This window comes from Danio rerio, chromosome 10, assembly GCF_052040795.2.
Source record: "Danio rerio strain M-AB ecotype USA chromosome 10, GRCz13ab, whole genome shotgun sequence".
Lineage (NCBI taxonomy): Eukaryota > Metazoa > Chordata > Actinopteri > Cypriniformes > Danionidae > Danio > Danio rerio.
This window is the reverse complement of record NC_141030.1, coordinates 48,362,501-48,380,153: the sequence shown is the minus strand read 5'-3', so window position 1 is coordinate 48,380,153 and position 17,653 is coordinate 48,362,501. Positions and strand designations below refer to the sequence as shown.

Here is a 17,653-nt window from a genome sequence, read left to right as displayed (position 1 = left end):
GAGCGGGTCCAACCCAGTACTAGTAAGGTGTACCTAATAAAGTGGCCGGTGAGTGTATGTTTGCAATGAGGCAACAAATTTTTATCAAGCAAAAATGATCAGCTGAAAATTGCCAAAAATATGTTTGTTTGGCCAGCTCAACTCTAGTCTTACCTGTGGTGAAAGCAGCAGTCAGTGTTTCTGGGTTAACATTGACCGAGGGCTGGGTTGGTGAGCTTGGTTCATCCGTGACCCAGCGGGGCGTCTCCACAGGCTCTGGAGGTTCGGTGGGCAGCTCGTCTGGGCGCCCAGTGCTGTCATGTGCAGGGAAAATCCTTCTCATTTCAGGCGACAGAGCATCAGCTCCAACCCCCAAACCTTTCCCCAGCATGGGCATCAGGTCAGGGGGTAAAGCGCTGGGTAGAGTCACTCCCGTCTGGGCCAGAAGATGATCCTTGTGAGACAGGACCGACTGGAGGAGCTCCTGCCCAACAGAGGCAGCTCCTCTGGGGGGATCTCTGGGTGCTGGAGCCTGCATTGCTGGAGCCAGACTGGGCAGAGGAGTCACCGTCGACACATCTGCAGGAGGAGGAAGAGTAAAGTTGTTATTGAGTTTATAAATAAGTTGTCATGAGCTTAAAAACTAATTTAAGGTCATGTTGTGTGTACGGATATTTGTGCATGCTAAAAAAATAATTAGACCTGATGTTGGGCCAATAACTATGTTTCCATGCAAAGATGCAAGCAAAACTGTAATGCATTTGTGAATAAAGCAGTGTTTCCATCCAATGAGAAACAAAAGAGAAGAAAATTGTCACTTCCTGATAAACTGGTGGCAAATTTCTGTAAAAAGTAAACAAAACAAGTAGTGTGATGCATTGTTGGGATTTGCCACTGCTGTGTTTTTCCTTCTCTAATTTACGAGTTGCACCTCAGAAGATGAAGTATTCATATGCAATAATTGTTTCTTAAATGATAATAAAAAGTTTATGCACACATGAGTGCAGTTAATGCTACAGGGTAATTATCTTCAATCCAGGCCATTTCTCACAAGATAAAAGCCAACACGGGCTTCTCTCAGCTATTTTCTACACAACAGATGCTCTGATTGGATCAGAAATTGGTGCGTTCGTTGATGAGAGTCGGGGTGTGTGTGTAAGATGTTTACTTTGAGTCTATTCAGATGCGTTCCCAAATTAGGTAAAGAAAAAGATGCGTGAGTAAGTTTACACCCCCTTACAGAAAAAGCAGAATTCAGTCATTTAAAGGGGAAAATGTCCTGTTGTTTTTACTTTGTTGTGTTAAACACTATGCTTCCATCATAAAGATGTGCATTAATAACTCATAAATATTCTATGAGGTATGCATTTTAGTCCAATGAGAAACGAGAAGAACCTCACTTCCTGCTAAACACGCACAGATATCACTGAGAGAAGTGGAGTTTGCAGCACGGTTGGGATTCTCCACGGAGGTGTTTGTTCTCTTCTAATAAATGAGCTGCACCTCAAAACACGAAGTGAACGCGGTGGCTTTTGGAGGCGTGAGCACAGACAGATGCTCAAGAAAGTTCTGGATGGAATAATAATAGAAGAATAATACTGAAGCACTGTGATGACGGACTGACATAGGGCTGAGGCCTTTTACAATCAGCACAACAACACTTCACATCTGCAACAATGGAGAGCTGGAGACATGGAGATCTGCAGACCAACATTAACCATTTGACTGCCCCTCTACCAAACGGTTGACCATGTTTTTAATGTTTTAAATAAGGACTGCTTTAAACAACGGTTTATATACACAGCATTGTTGGTTTACACATAAAATAAATAAATAAATAAATCCTGTCGGACTACTACACTGGATTTCGGTTTTATTGTAAAAACAAAACAAAACAAGAAAGCATGTAAATGAGAATCTGAAATATTTTATGGCATACTTCAAAAAATAAAGATGATTAATGGCGAGTTCAGACTGCGGGATTTTAGCCCTGATTTTGACTCGCCGTCAGGTTTCGAGAAATCGCTGACAACTGCCTGAAATCACAGCCAAATCGGTGCTCGTGCACGTGAGTGACAATCACACAGTGTGAACAATCAAAGACGCAATCTGAGAGAATCACCGATGTGTCGCCGATGCCTGTGAGATATTTGGCGTCCTGAATATCTGCATCAGTCGGCGATTCAAATCATGCTGTGTGAAATGAGTTTTGACTGAAAATAACATCAGCGATCACCAACAGCCAATGTGTCACCGACTCGGTCCCAGTCATTCCTCTCGCTGGCCAGCAGAGGCCGCCATCCCTGGACTTCTAAGAATTACATCATCCACATAGACTGATCTGAATCCCGGTAGCGACCCACGCTCCCTATATAAGCCCCACTCAAACAACAGTTCAGTGCGAAGTCTTGTTCAGCCACGGCCAACATTTCTAAGCGGTATTCCCTGCCTGATCTTCTGTGCATCACTCTGGACTGTTTCTGACTCTGAGTTGCCTTCTGCCTGCCCTCGACCCTCGCTTGTTACACGGACTCTGAACCACGCTGCCTGCCCTCGACGCACGCTTGTTATAAGGACTCTGAACCATGCCGCCTGCCACTGATCTATGCCTGGTAAATCCCTCTGTGTCTGTCAGCCGCCAGCCTCACGATCTTTATTGATTGCTGTTGATGTGAGTTCACACTTTAATGCGTGTTGGATGTTTGTGTTTGAACTGTGTCTAATAAATACTGCAAAATGGATCCCTCCGTGTCAGTCTCCACGTTACACACTGAGAGAGCAGCATTCACTTGTGTGGGTATCTGCAGGCCAGTTGGGGGAGAAGTTAAAAGCGCTCACTTTCGGTTTCGGTTCGATTGTGTGTGCGTCAATATTTGAAATAAGTAACTTCTGGAGCTGATGATGATAACGTGCATGTGATTATTGAAGTGCTTCTGACATCTGATTAGTGATGGTAAGTTCGGATCATTTTACTGACTCGGATCTTTGAGTCTCGTTCATCAAGATGAACGAATCTTTTTTCGAGTCATTTGGTTCAATTTGCCAAAATATTACTTAAATGTTATGAATCGCTTCCAAACACATCTACAACTAGCCCAAAAGGTTGATCACACGACAAATAAGTCATCAATAGAATGCTATAAGAAGGAGAAAATAATAATTCAATGTTGACCTGCTCTTTTGTCTATGAAGGTATTGTTGTCTCTTTGCTCAGCTCACCTCTTCATGTCTTTAAATGTCAGGGGTTCGTTCACGTTACACTGACAGACACATATAATCTTAACCAATGTACACAGTCTATAGGAGCCATAAAAATTAGTTTACCTTTCATCACGCGACAGAATGACTCAAACCCGAGGACTCGAGAGATGAACGGATCAATTCTTTTTCCCACTCTAAACGCATCTGATTGGCTTCTGCCTTTCCGCGATGAACGTCTCAAAAGACTTAAAATGTATGATACCGCCTGCACAAATGTGCGCACGCGTGGATGAACAAATCACTCCCTGAGAGGACTCGTAGTTCCCGAGTCATATTGAAGATTCGTTTAAAATGAACGAATCGTTCATGAACGACCCATCACTGCATCGGATCCTTTCAGAAATGGACAAACGCCAGAGTGAAGTGTGAAAAAACAAAGGAGCAAATTGTTTCAGCAACCTGAATCATGAACAAACTGCCATGTTTATCATCGCCTTCTGGACGTTTATGAACTCTGAATGACAGAATCTCTCTCTAAGAGAGAGAGAGGCAACGTGCTGCTGAAGATTACAGACACAGATTGCTCTGACTGTGGGCTATACTGTATGTTGCGTGTTGTTTTTGAATCCAAGTAAATGACTAGACGGCAGCTAGCTCTCTGCAACTCTCACATGGTCACCTACTGAAGCTAAGCAGGGCTGCGCCCGGTCAGTATCTGGATGGGAGGCCACATGGGAAACCTAGGTTGCTGTCGGAAGTGGTGTTAGTGAGGCCAGCAGGGGGCGCTCAAAAGGTGGTCTGTGTGGGTCCTAATGCCCCAGTATAGTGATGGGGACTCTATACTGCTCAGTGAGATGTTAAACTGAGGTCCAGACTCTCTGTGGTCGTTAAAAATCCCAGGATGTCCTTGGAAAAAAAGAGTAGGGGTTTAACCCTGGCATCCTGGCCAAATTTAGCCTCTCTGTCTATCATGACCTCCTAACCCTCACCATATCATAACTGGCTTCATCACTCGGCCTCTCCACTCATCTGGTGGTTCAATCAAATGGCTGCCCGGTGGATTCTGCACACTGGTGGTGGAGGAGATCCCCCCCATTGTGTAAAGTGCTTTGAGTGTCCAGAAAAGCGTTATATAAATGTAAGGAATAATTAATATTATTATTATTAAATGTCTGCTGTGTGTAGTTTTTCTGTAATTATTTTATAAAAAGGATGAGAATAGTTCACCTTTAACATTTCACTCAGACTCTGTAATAAATCCTCAGAGTTCCCTCATGTTTTTTCCTCAGCTGTAAACGTCATTAAAATGCCCCGATGCTAAATAACCTTTCCAAAACAAACTAATCCAGACGCATTTGACTTCTAATGTCTGTTGGCTTTTCCAGCGCGGCGGCCATTCCTCAAGGTGAAAAAAGAGGAAGAGGCTGATCAATTAAATTACACCGGCGGAAAAAAAGCCATTACCCTCTGAGAGTGATAGAGCGTCGTCCAGGGACGCAATAAAACATGTAATGAATGCCAGCACAAGAGAAAACTCAGCACACGGCCCTCGCTGTCCTCCAAACTGATGCATGTGTGTGTGTGTGTGTGTGTGTGCTTCTTACATGCTGATCAATATATGGTGGATTCTAGAAACTGTAGGGACATTTTGTCCCTAAGATAAGCCTTTTATTGTGTTTTTTATACAAAAAAATAAATAAAATAATGCAAATTATTTCTGGTTATATAAAAGTGATGTTTGTGTGTGTATTTATCTTGAAAATATCAACTTAAAGTCTCCCAATAGAGCTATTTTTGACAGTCTCGGCTTGGTTTAGATGACGATACTATCTTCTTATTGATCAGATGACCGTACTCTGCTCTGATTGGTCAATTTACTCTACTCTTCCACTGATTGGTCAGTTGGTCATACTCGACTCTAATTGATTAGATGACTCTGTTCTCTTCTGTTTGGTCAGATGGTCATACTTGACTCTGATTAGTTAGACAACTCTAATCTCTTCTGTTTGTTCAGTTGGACACACTCGAGTCTAATTGGTCAGTTCACTCTACTCTTCCACTGATTGGTCAGTTGGTCATACTCAACTCTGATTGGTTATATGACTTTGCTCTCCTCTGATTGGTCAGATGACCATACACTGCTCTGATTGTTCAGATCACTCTACCCTTCCACTGTTTAGTCAGATGGCCATACTCTGCTCTGATTGGTTAGTTCACTCTACTTTTCTACTTATTGGTCAGTTCGCCATACTTTGCTCTGATTGGTCAGATCACTCTACTCTTCCACTGATTGGTCAGTAGGACATACTCTGATTGGTTTAGATGACTGTGCTATCTTTTTACTGATCAGATGAACATACTCTGCTCCGATTGGTCAGATCACTTTACTTTTTCACTGATTGGTCAGTTGCTCATACTCGACTTTGATTGGTTAAATTACTCTGCTCTCTATTGTTTAGTCAGATGCCCAGACACTACTCTGATTAGTCAGATCATTTTACTCTCTTCTGATTGGTCAGATGGCCATACTCTGCTCTGATTGGTTGAATGAGACTACGCTTCCACTAATTGGTCAGATGCCCAGACTCTACTCTGATTGGTCAGATCACTCTACTCTTCCATTGATTGGTCAGATGGCCATTCTCTGCTCTGATTGGTTAGTTCACACTAGTCTTCTACTTATTGGTCAGTTGGCAATACTCTGCTCTGATTGGTCAGAACATACTACTCATTTTCGATTAGTCAGATGGCTATACTCTGCTCTGATTGGTTAGATGAGACTACGCTTCTCCTAATTGGTCAGATGCCTAAACTCTACTCTGATTGGTCAGATCACTCTACTCTTCCACTGATTTGTTAGATGGCCATACTCTGCTCTGATTGGTTAGTTCATACTAGTCTTCTACTTATTTGTCAGTTGGCCATACTCTGCTCTGATTGGTTAGATGACTGTGCTCTCTTCTGATTGGTCAAATGGTCAAATGTAAATAAACATAAGCGAGACAGATATTGGCATGCAGTACATGTACACACCTATAAAACAAACATGAACAGCACCATAGATCAGTTGATCTCATGAAATGATGATGTGATATTAGTTTGAATTCATCTTTTAATCTCTTGATGCAGACTTCAGTATTTCTGCCTGCAGTTTGAGATCTCTTCTGAAACTCTATGCAAGGCTTTTTTTGATTCAGCAAAGCTTTCTAATCTAATTGTTGTCTACAAGAAGCCGCTGAAGTATTAAGGACATTTGCATTCATATAAGATGACTAAAGCATCTGACCTATGAGTAACTGGATTCTTCAATGCATTTATTATGATTCAGTCCTCAAAGCGTCAACATTTCATCCATGAATGCTGGCTTTGAGGCCAGAGCTTTCCATAATCACTGCTTGTGAGCGTTATCTCTGTCAGTCGCCTAATCTATGGGGACAAAAAGCAGCAATTTTGCATCATTGTTCCCTGGATCTGTTCCACAGTGTCGAACTGCTGTTCTACGCATTTGACTTTTATTTATAGCAAGTGGGTCAGACAAAGACAACAGCAGTGGTGTAGTTTGTTAGGACAGGAGCCATTATATCCACAGACTGAGAGAGACCTGAACTACTTCAAAAGTCACAAAATAAAAGCAAACTTATTGTGAGCTTGTCAACAACACTGAAAATGCTGTATGATACCTGCAAAAAAACTCTGAATATAACAATATAACCTCAATGAAAAATGCAATTCAGCCCCTGAATTAATTTGTGTGTATATATTCTGCAATAACAGCACTCGTACAGCCTCTTCACCCTTGTGTATTACTCCGCTCACAGAGTGACAGCAGATCTATAAACTCACTACAGCTTGACAAATATTGCAGCTGCTGGACAACATCATGTACTTTTGAGGCTGTTTAGTCGAGAACGTAGTTGTTTAGATTGCAACTATGCAGTTTATTTATGATGATAATGCCTATTTTAAACATTTATAATTTCCGAGATTCAGCTCCTCATACTGAGCAGAGCAAAGACGGTTGACGTTCTGCCAGAAGATGGCGACAGAGACTGCATAATAAGTCCTTTGAGGAGAAAAACACAGTAAATTTCAAACTTTACAGCTGATCAAATCATCATAAAACTGCTGCAATTATACCATAGTAATCTGCCAGTGTTTGGCTTTTTTTAAGGTTAATTATTAATTATCTCCCAATTGCAACAGAGAAATATTGGGAAATCTCTGTAGACTGATGACATTTCATGCTGTTCAGCCTTATAAGCTTAAAGTGTCAGCAAAATCAGCTGTTTTGTCCTCACTTTAGACATTATGCTAGAGAAACAGTCAAACAGTAGCTCTAAAGTGATGTTAGTAAATGAGCAGCGGTTTTCTGCTGTTCTGATGTCGGCTTCAGATGTGAATGAATGGTGGAAGAAAGTAGTTTCTCATATTAAAGGGTTTTTAGACTCTCTGTGTTTTATGTTGGCTGCATGGTGGCGCAGTGAGTAGCACATTCACCTCACAGCAAGAAAGCCACTGGTTCGAGCCTCAGATCAGGTGGCGTTTCTGTGTGGAGTTTGCATGTTCTCCCCGTGTTGGCGTGGATTACCTCTGGATGGTCCGGTATCCCCCACAAGTCCAAAAACATGCGTCATAGGGGAATTGTTGAACTAAATTGTTCGTAGTGTATGTGTGAATGAATGTGTGTGGATGTTTGTTTCCCAGTGATGGGTTGCAGCTGGAAGGGCACCCTCTGCGTGAAACATATGGTGGATAAGTTGGTGGTTCATTCTGCAGTGGCAACCCCAGATTAATAAAGGGGGGACACTAAGGCACTCGGCCTGCTGCCTTGATATATATATATATATATATATATATATATATATATATATATATATATATATATATAATTTATTATTATTATTATTATTTTAAAAAAAATCCAAAAAATGACCAAACAATACTAAATAATAATGTCACAGAAATATTTCACATTATTAATAATATTAAATAATTAATACAAAACCAAAACAAGACAGCACTTTATTAATTACCATTTACATAATATTCAGTTTATGAACAAATTGTGTAATTTTGACATAAATATTTTGTTTTATAAAAACAATAAAGTATTTCTCCATTTAAATCTAATTTAATCTAATAAAGAATATTCAATGAACCAAATAATCAATAAATAATAATAACACAAATAAGGATATTATACACACAAAAAGTTTGTATTTATGCATACACCTGACATTTAGCAATTGATAATATATAATTTATGATAAAATTATAAACGCATTCACCTTTTTTTATTTTATAAAGAAAATTGTAAAATAATATATTGTATGTATTAATATATAATTTTAATTAATTTGTATTTAATTATTTATTGTATTTTATTAAGCTTTGTACACAAAGTCTTATTTGTTTTATTTTGGCCAAAATAAAAGCAGTTTATTTTTTTTTAATCTGTTTAAGGTCAATATTATTCACCCCTTTAAGCAATATTAGTGTTGGATTGTCTCCAGAACAAACCACTGATATACAATGACTTGCCTAATTACCCTAACTTTACCCTAATTACCCTAGTGAAGCCTTTAAATGTCTCTTTAAGCTGTATAGAAGTGTCTTGAAGAATATCTAGTCTAATATTATTTACTGTCATCATGCCAAAGAGAAAATGAATCAGTTATTAGAGATGAGTTATTAAAACTATTGTCTATATATATAACTACATCTTCTCTGTTAAACAGAAATTGGGGAAAAATATACAAGAGGGCGAATAATTCTGCCTTTAACTACTGTAAATATATTTGAATATTATTTAAATATGATCTCAGTTATCAACATTAGGCATTAAAAATGATCCAACACACACACGCACACAACAGCACTGCCAGACACACTTAAGAGTCAGAAATGACGTGTGTGTTATTTTTCAGCTGCTCTGAATGACAAATGAACTCTTCCAGCGGTTATAGATTGCTCATGTCAAGCAGACGCATTAACAGGCCCCGCAAACACATTCACTCGCATCAGATAATGAGCCCGAAACACAAGGGCCCCAAAACAGCCTTACACAGAGCGCAGAGAGACCAACACTGAGCTGATGGACAAATTAATCCTGCTCACACTCACCTCAACTTAACACCTCACCGCGAATGCATTACAGGTAAAACCAAACCCAAAGAAGCAGTGTGTGGTCTTGGTTTAGAAGTCTTCTGCTGAGATCGCTTCTAGTTTGGTTTATTTAAGTGTGTGTGTCAGTCAATGTGAAGCTGATATATTATGCATGATGGCAAGCCGATTAAGGATGCGTTTCCCGAAAAACGGCATAACTCACGGCTGAACTACCATAGTATCAACCCAGGCTCATTCTGAAAACGTAGTCCGGCGGACGTTTCTGGAGACCGCGAAATACGTCCCGGGAGGTACGTATGGCTGTGTTTCATTTTTTTAAGCGAACGCTACGGGGCGGTGTGACGCCGTTCCCTTTCGGCGACCGCTTACCTCCGTGTGGAAGGCTTTCTCGCTGCAGTCAGTTTGTCCGGTCAGCTCATCGTGTGCGTCGGCAGACTTCAGATGCAGAGAGAAGGAGTTGACAAAGGCGTCCGGGTCCGAGTCCGGGGAAGAGCAGTTCCAGAAACCAGGTAAGACAAAAACAGAATCCAAAAAATAAAGCTAACAAGGGTGAGAACGCGGTGAAATCCGAAAACGTGGTAAAAAAAAAAACAGACGAGGGTTTTTCTTTTTCTAGACGGCTTTTCTAAATTGTTGCTCGGGTCTAGGGAAGTGAGCGGGCGGGCTGGTCAATCTGTAAATATGGTTGGGTTCAGGGAAGGAGGAGGGTGGGTCAGCCGATTGGCCGGTCGCGCAGTCAATCATTCGGTCAGTCAGACAGCGGCCTCTGGTGGGCTGACGCGAGAACAGCGCCGGCGCAAACGTCACTCGCGAGAGACGCGAGAGATACGAAAAAGCGCACACAGCGGCCTCTCGCGGATTCGCGAAAACAAAAACTGCACAAATACGTACATCCCGGGACGTATTTCGCGGCCTCCAGAAAAGTCCGCTGGACTACGCTTTCAGAATGAGCCTGGGTTGCATAGTATGATTATATGTTTTGGGAAATAATCGGTGTAGTGACGAGTGTTTCCTCAAACCGTAGTTGCTCTGTCACAGATCCATATTTTGAGTAGGGATGCACCGATCCCAATACGTGGATCGGATATCGGTTAGATCCCGCATATTTTTGCTGGATCGGGTATCGGCCAGTCGGTTCCAATCCTAATCCGATCATGCACATGCGATATATTGTGTGTAAATTATAAATCAACAAAAGCCATGAAGGTAGCCTATTATAAGGCAGTGAAGGCTGGGCCAGTTGGAGTTTCTGCGTGGAACTTCAATAGTTTTTTTTAATAATAATAACTTTTTGTGTTTTTTATTTACTTAAAATAATCATTTAATTAAACAGTCTACCCATATTCACTGTTTTTATATGAAAAGTATTTAAAATAATATGTTAACTTTGGCACATTTACAAATCACACGATGAATAATTACTTTTTTATTGATTTTTTATTATATTAATTATTATAATTATATTATTACTTTTATATTATGTTATTATTGTGGCGACACAGTGGTTAGCACTGTGGTCTCACAGCAACAAGGTCGCTGGTTCAATTCTTGGCTGGGACAGTTGGCATTTCTGTGTGGAGTTTGCATGTTCTCCGGTTTACCCCACAGTCCAAACACATGCACTATAGGGGAATTGATTAACTAAATTGGCTGTGGTGTACTAGCGTGTATGTGTGTAAATGTGAGAGTGTAAAGGTGTTTCCCAGCACTGGGTTGCAGTTGGAAGGGAATCCGCCGCATAAAAACAAGTGCTGGATAAGTTGGCGGTTCATTCCACTGTGGCAACCCCGGATTAATAAAGGGACTAAGACGAAAAGAAAATGAATGAATGAATAAAAACATATGCTGGAATAGCTGGTGGTTCATTCCACTGTGGTGACCCCGGATTAATAAACGGACTAAGCCGAAGGAAAATGAATAAATGAATGAATGAATGAATGAATGAATGAATGAATGAATGAAAACATATGCTGGAATAGTTGGTGGTTCATTCCGCTGTGGCAACCTCTGATAAATAAAGAGACTAAGCCGAAGGAAAATAAATGAGTGAATGAATGAATTCTTCAGCTGTATCCCTTCTAGCAACAACCATTTTACACCTTAAGTGAAATATGCTATGAATATAGCTCAGGCTGAAGAAATGCAAACTCAGGTCTGCACAGTTGAGCTCAAACAAACCTTTCGTGAGAAATGATCAAAAATACTTGACCAGTTACCTGAAAAAGTAATCGGATTACATTTCTTACACTACTCCTAATGCATAACCTAAACACTGAGAGCTGTAATGCTGCTGCCTATTCTGTAAAACATTTTCACACATTGTATTAAATGAAGATGTGCTTTTGATCATTTATTTGAAGGTTATGAAAATAGAAAAATAAAAGCTTTAGCAGAAACTCTCCTCTCTCTCTCTCTCTCTCTCTCTCTCTCTCTCCATCTTTTTAATGCAACTTCTCTTTTTCTTTCTCTATTTTGCGTCTTGGTCTTTTCCTGCTCTGTGTTTTCTCTATCTTGTTTTCCGCGCTTCTCTCCGTCCTCCCGCACGCTGCTTATTCTGTGGGATTATGACTCAGACAGCTTTCCTGACAGTGACGGCGGAAACAGAAGAAATGCAATTTAATAAACGGCCAGCGCTGAGAGAAACGCAGCAGAAGCCAGAAACCGGTGGCAGATCGTCCATGCGAGAAATATTAATGTCTGAAACTGCTCTCAACTCCTACAGATGCTTGCTAGCTGCGGTTTGTCTGCTTTGGGGATTTAAGAGAATTCAGCAATCCAACAGTATTGTGTGCAAACCTTTAATTATACCCTGTGATTATTACAGATGTCTAAACGGTTACATTCATTTGCGGTTTTGCTTTGTGATGTACATTCATATACTGATGCAATCAAGTCACAATAACTCAGAATTTTTCAGGAGTGTAGCATATTGTAGTCTTTAAATCCATTGTTTGTTGTGTCTTTTTGTGTCAAGATGTGTTATTATTATTATTATGTTTAGTTTTAGATTTTTAACTGAATGAAACAGGAAAATAAGGGTGACATGGTGGCTCAGTGGTTAGCACAGTCACCTCACTGTAAGAAGATCACTGGTTTGAGTCCCGGCTGGGTCAGTTGGCGTTTCTGTGTGGAGTTTGCATGTTCTCCTCGTGTTGGCGTGGGTTTGGGTGCTCCGGTTTCCCCACAATCAAAACACATGCACTATGGGGGAATTGAATAAGTTAAATTGGCCGCAGTGTATGAGTGTGTGTGAGTGAATGAGTGTGTATGGGTGCTTCCCAGTACTGGGTTGCAGCTGGAAGGGCATCTGCTGTGTAAAACTCTGCTTTGTGATATATTGTTTGTATTAGTGTTGTTACCTATTAGTAGGATTTTGATCTTTAACTTTTAATGTTTGATGAAAAGTCCTGAAATACAGTTAATGGATATTTTGACTGTTGATAAATAAAATCTGATTACAGCTCCCATACATGCCTGCTTTCATCTCAAAGGTAAAACAACCATAGAAGAAGTCCTCTAAAAGGGACATGACATTTATACACAATGCATATCAAACATTAAGCGACAGTTACAATATCACAATAATTAACCCCGAAAAAAGCAGCGCAATCACTACCAGACTGCTGTTGTGTTTGCGATAAGGAGGGACGAGGCTGAATCCAGCTTCTTATTCGCAGCTTCTTATTAACTCCATCTGGTCCACCTTAAAAAATGTGACGCTTCCATTTTTCAGCTTCGCAATCGTGAAAACACACAACAGTTTTAATCTAAGCCAGGGCTTATTATGCGGTCCTGGCGCCATCTTGTGGATAGACCACGTCAACCGTCTTTGGTCTACTACACTATGGCAGGCTAATGGCCGCAGACGAGCTCTCTCAGCAATTGTAAATATTTAAAATAGGCACTATTCTTACAAATAAACTGCATAGTTGCAATCTAAACAACTATTTTCTCCACTAAAAAAGCCTGAAAAGTACATTGTTGTCCAACAGCAGCAATATTTGTCAAACTGTAGTGTTTTTCTGCTTGTTGCTGGCTCTATGTGGGCGGAGTAATACACAGAGGTGAAGGGTGAAGAGGCCTGTGTGTGTTGTTACTGGCAAAATATCACATGGCTATCAGCCAATCAGATTAAAGAACCAGACAGAACTGTTGTATAATTATAAATAATGCATTAATACTTCATGCTGTAATTAAGCTCTGATTCTTGGTTGATCTCTGTTTTTACTGTCCTTTTTGTGCATAAATATATTATAGGTATACAATATCACTAGTTCAATCTCTGTGTCTCAATGTCATATTATCTTGGAAATTAAAAAGCAACTTGTTATTTTTAATGCATTACCTTACACTGAGTGCTGTAGTAATGCTCTGTGTGTCGTTTTTAATAAAATATTTTACTTTATTGTGCAATAGTGCATCAATAAATAAAGGGTTTATTAAAGATTTCTGTAGTTGAAGCTGCGTCTCGACATGATATTATCTTGGAAATTAAAAAGTAATCCTTCCCTAGTTACTTGAAAAAGTAATCTGATTACATAACTTTGTAATGCATTACTCGATACTCGATGCTGTAATAACGCTCTGTTTTTTTACTGTATTTTATTGTGCATAAATAAATGGAGGGTTTATTAAAGCATAACTATCATTAGCTGAAGCTCTGTGTCTCAACATTTTTTTATTAAAAAGTAATACTTGACTAGTTACCTGAACAAGTGATCTGATAACATAACTTTGTAATGCATTATTTGTAATGCACTACACAACACTAAATGATTTAATAACGCTCTATGTGCCGCTTTTGCTGTAATTTAATGGTGCATAAATATAGAAAAGGTTTTTTAAAGCATCATTAGTTGAAGCTCTGTGTCTCACCATCATGTTCTCTTGGAAATTAAAAAGTAATACTTGACTAGTTACTTGAAAAGTAATCTGATTACATAACTTGTGTTATTTTCAATGCATTATCCAACACTGGGTGCTGTAATATTGCTCTATGTGCCTTTCCTGTTAAACAAAACCTTTTATATTTTAATGCAGTATTGCAGATAAAAGTACAGTAAACATTAAAGAATAACTACCAGTAGTTGAAGCTGTCTCGACATGATATTTTCTTGGAAATTAAAAAGTAATCCTTTACAAGCATCACAAAATATACTTAATATAATTATTACAAATAATGAATTACTTAATACTCGATGCTATAATAATGCTCTATGTGCCGCTTTTGATCTCTGTTTTTACTGTTCTTTTTTGTGCATAAATATATTAAAGGTATACTATATCACTAGTTGAATCTCTGTGTCTCAATGTCTTATGGTCTTGGAAATTAAAAAAGTAATCCTTCCCTAGTTACTTGAAAAAGTAATCTGATTACATTACTTCGTAATGCATTACTCGACACTCGATGCTGTAATAACGCTCTGTTTTTACTGTATTTTATTGTGCATAAATAAATGAAGGGTTTATTAAAGCATAACTATCATTAGCTGAAGCTCTGTGTCTGGACATTTTTTTTTTATTAAAAAGTAATACTTGACTAGTTACTTGAACAAGTAATCTGATAACATAACTTTGTAATGCATTATTTGTAATGCACTACACAACACTCAATGCTTTAATAACGCTCTATGTGCCGCTTTTGCTCTGCTTTAAGGTACTTTTTTGGTGCATAAATATAGAAAAGGTTTTTTAAAGCATCACTAGTTGAAGCTCTGTGTCTCAGCATCATGTTATCTTGGAAATTAAAAAAGTAATCCTTCCCTAGTTACTTGAAAAAGTAATCTGATTACATAACTTGTGTTATTTTTAATGCATTACCTAACACTCGATGCTGTAATATTGCTCTGCATGGCTTTTTTGCTCTACTTTTTACAGTACTTTTTTTGCGCAATAGTTTTTTTGAAGTATGACTGTCATTAGTTGAAGCTCTGTGTCTCAGCATGCTAAGAAGCAGGAATCTAAAGCCTCTTCTGACATTCAGACGGAGGTGAAAGAAAGCTCATCATGCGGCACAATGATCCTCCACGACAGGAAGATTTTTGAGAAATCTGGAGCAGAAAAAGCCCTGAGATGCTGACAGCCTCCCAGTGTGCGGCGGATCAAACCCTGCGAATACGCCAGCATCAAAACAGAGGCATTGACTTGTGGTAATTACAGCCTAGAGAGCAGTTGGAGGATTTTCAGAGCGACGACCGTTGCCTCAACAACCTGGAGAGATTTATTCTGCTCTCGGTGCTGTTGATAAAGCCGGGTTTATTCACCTCCGGCAGGCAGACAGACAGACGGTTACGTCTTTATCAGGACGCTGCTAAAAGCCTGCAGCTTCAGAAAACAACTGCGGAAAAAGCCAGGAGGACAAATGCTCTTATTTCTATAAATGGTCAATTTTAGATTGAAAATAATGTACAATAAAGACAGACCTGGAGAGATTCAATGACGGTTTTGCTTCTGTTAAAGTGTTTGACATTTCAGAAAATTTTAAAGGCATTTTTTCAATAATTATCTTTAAACTAGCAGGATATACAACAAATGAACAATTTACTGTAGTTGTAAATCCATTATTAATGCAAAATAATAGGTAAGTTTGACAGGAAACATTACATTTTTGTTATTGAGTGTTGTTTAACTTCATGTCAAACCTTTTAAACTATGACAGAGTTGACATTTTTAAGCATTTTGTGCTTTAGCTTCATATACTAACCTCAAACCAGATCCCACACGGCATGTCTAAACATTATGTTATGCACTTTTTATCATATTACTGATTTTAAAGAGTAAATTTGAAATTCATTAAACAATTTACAGTAATTATTGACATATAATCACATAAATAAACACACAAACATTTGATCAGTGTTTTAAATAAATCAGTAAAAATGGGAAATATTACTCCGACTTGAAATAGCATATTAGAATGACGATTCAGCTATATACTGTATTATACCAATAACTGTACTTTATTAATTTAATGATTCAATTAATAATAACAACGATCCAAAGCACTCAAGTTCACTTCTGAATGGCTGAAAAAAACAAAACAAAATGAAGACTTTGGAGTGGCCAAGTCAAAGTCCTGACCTGAATCCAATTGAGATGCTGTGGTATGACCATAAAAAGGCCGTTCATGCTCAAACACTGTTTATTATTAATTATTACTAATATGCTGATGATTCAGCTTTATAGTAAATCATCACCTGTACTTTATTAATTTAGCTTCATTACAGCAATTTAAAAAATAATAACAATAGTAATAGAAACAATAACAATGATTAAATTAATAATAACAAAGATCCAAAGCACTCAAGTTCACTTCTGAATGGCTAAAAAAACAAAACAAAATGAAGACTTTGGAGTGGCCTACTGAAAGTCCTGACCTGAATCTAATTGAGATGCTGTGGTATGACCATAAAAAGGCGGTTCTTGCTTAAATTCATTCATTTTCTTTTCAGCCTAGTCCCGTTATTAGTCCGGGGTTGCCACAGCGGAATGAATCGCCAACTTATCCAGCACATTTTATGCAGCGGATACCCTTCCAGACGCAACTCATCTTTGGGAAACATCCACACACACTTACTCACACTTATACACTACAGACAATTCAGCTTACCCAATTCCTCTATAGCGCATGTGTTTGGACTGTGGGGGAAACCAGAGCACTCGGAGGAAACCCACGTAAACGCATGGAGAACATGCAAACTCCACACAGAAATCCCAACTGACCCAGCTGAGGCTCGAACCAGCGACCTTCTTGCTGTGAGGCGACAGCACTACCTACTGCGCCACTGCGTTGCCTTCTTGCTTAAATACTGCTTATTATTATTTATTACAATTATGCTGATGATTCAGTTTTATAGTAAATTAATAACTGTACTTTATTAATTTAGCTTCATTACAGCAATTCTAAAAAATGTATAACAATAATAATAAAAACAACAACAATGACTAATAATAACAATAATAATTAATAATAACAAAGATCCAAAGCACTTAAGTTCACTTCTGAATGGCTGAAAAAGCAAAACAAAATGAAGACTTTGGAGTGGCCTAGTCAAAGTCCTGACCTGAATCCAATTGAGATGCAGTGGCATGACCATAAAAAGGCGGTTCTTGGTTAAATACTGCTTATTATTATTTATTACTATTATGCTGATGATTCAGCTTTATAGTAAATTATTAACTCTACTTTATTACTTCAGCTTTATTACAGCATAAAATACATTTCAATAATAATAACAACAATGATTTAATAATAGTAATGACGAAAAGCAGACCAGCAAGTCCTCTTCTGAATGGCTGAATAAAAATAAAATGACATTTTTTTTGGAGTGGCCTAATCAAAGTCCTG

General features: G+C 38.8%; 2 protein-coding genes across 14 annotated transcripts in view; both read right to left on the bottom strand.

Annotated features, from left to right (window-relative positions):
* The window catches only part of myo18b (myosin XVIIIB), an 880,426-nt gene that overhangs the window by 630,769 nt on the left and 232,004 nt on the right, over positions 1-17,653 (bottom strand). The gene's annotated exons all lie outside the window — the stretch shown is intronic.
* The window catches only part of sez6l (seizure related 6 homolog (mouse)-like), a 148,887-nt gene that overhangs the window by 33,987 nt on the left and 97,247 nt on the right, over positions 1-17,653 (bottom strand). For all 13 annotated transcript variants that reach the window (XR_015501496.1, XR_015501492.1, XR_015501493.1 and 10 more), the window contains exon 2: positions 154-558. Coding sequence is in view for 7 of the 13 variants with exons in the window: in XM_087271298.1 (XP_087127424.1) it covers positions 154-558 (405 nt within the window). In the remaining 6 variants the exon portion in view is untranslated. The remainder of the gene's footprint in view (positions 1-153; positions 559-17,653) is intronic.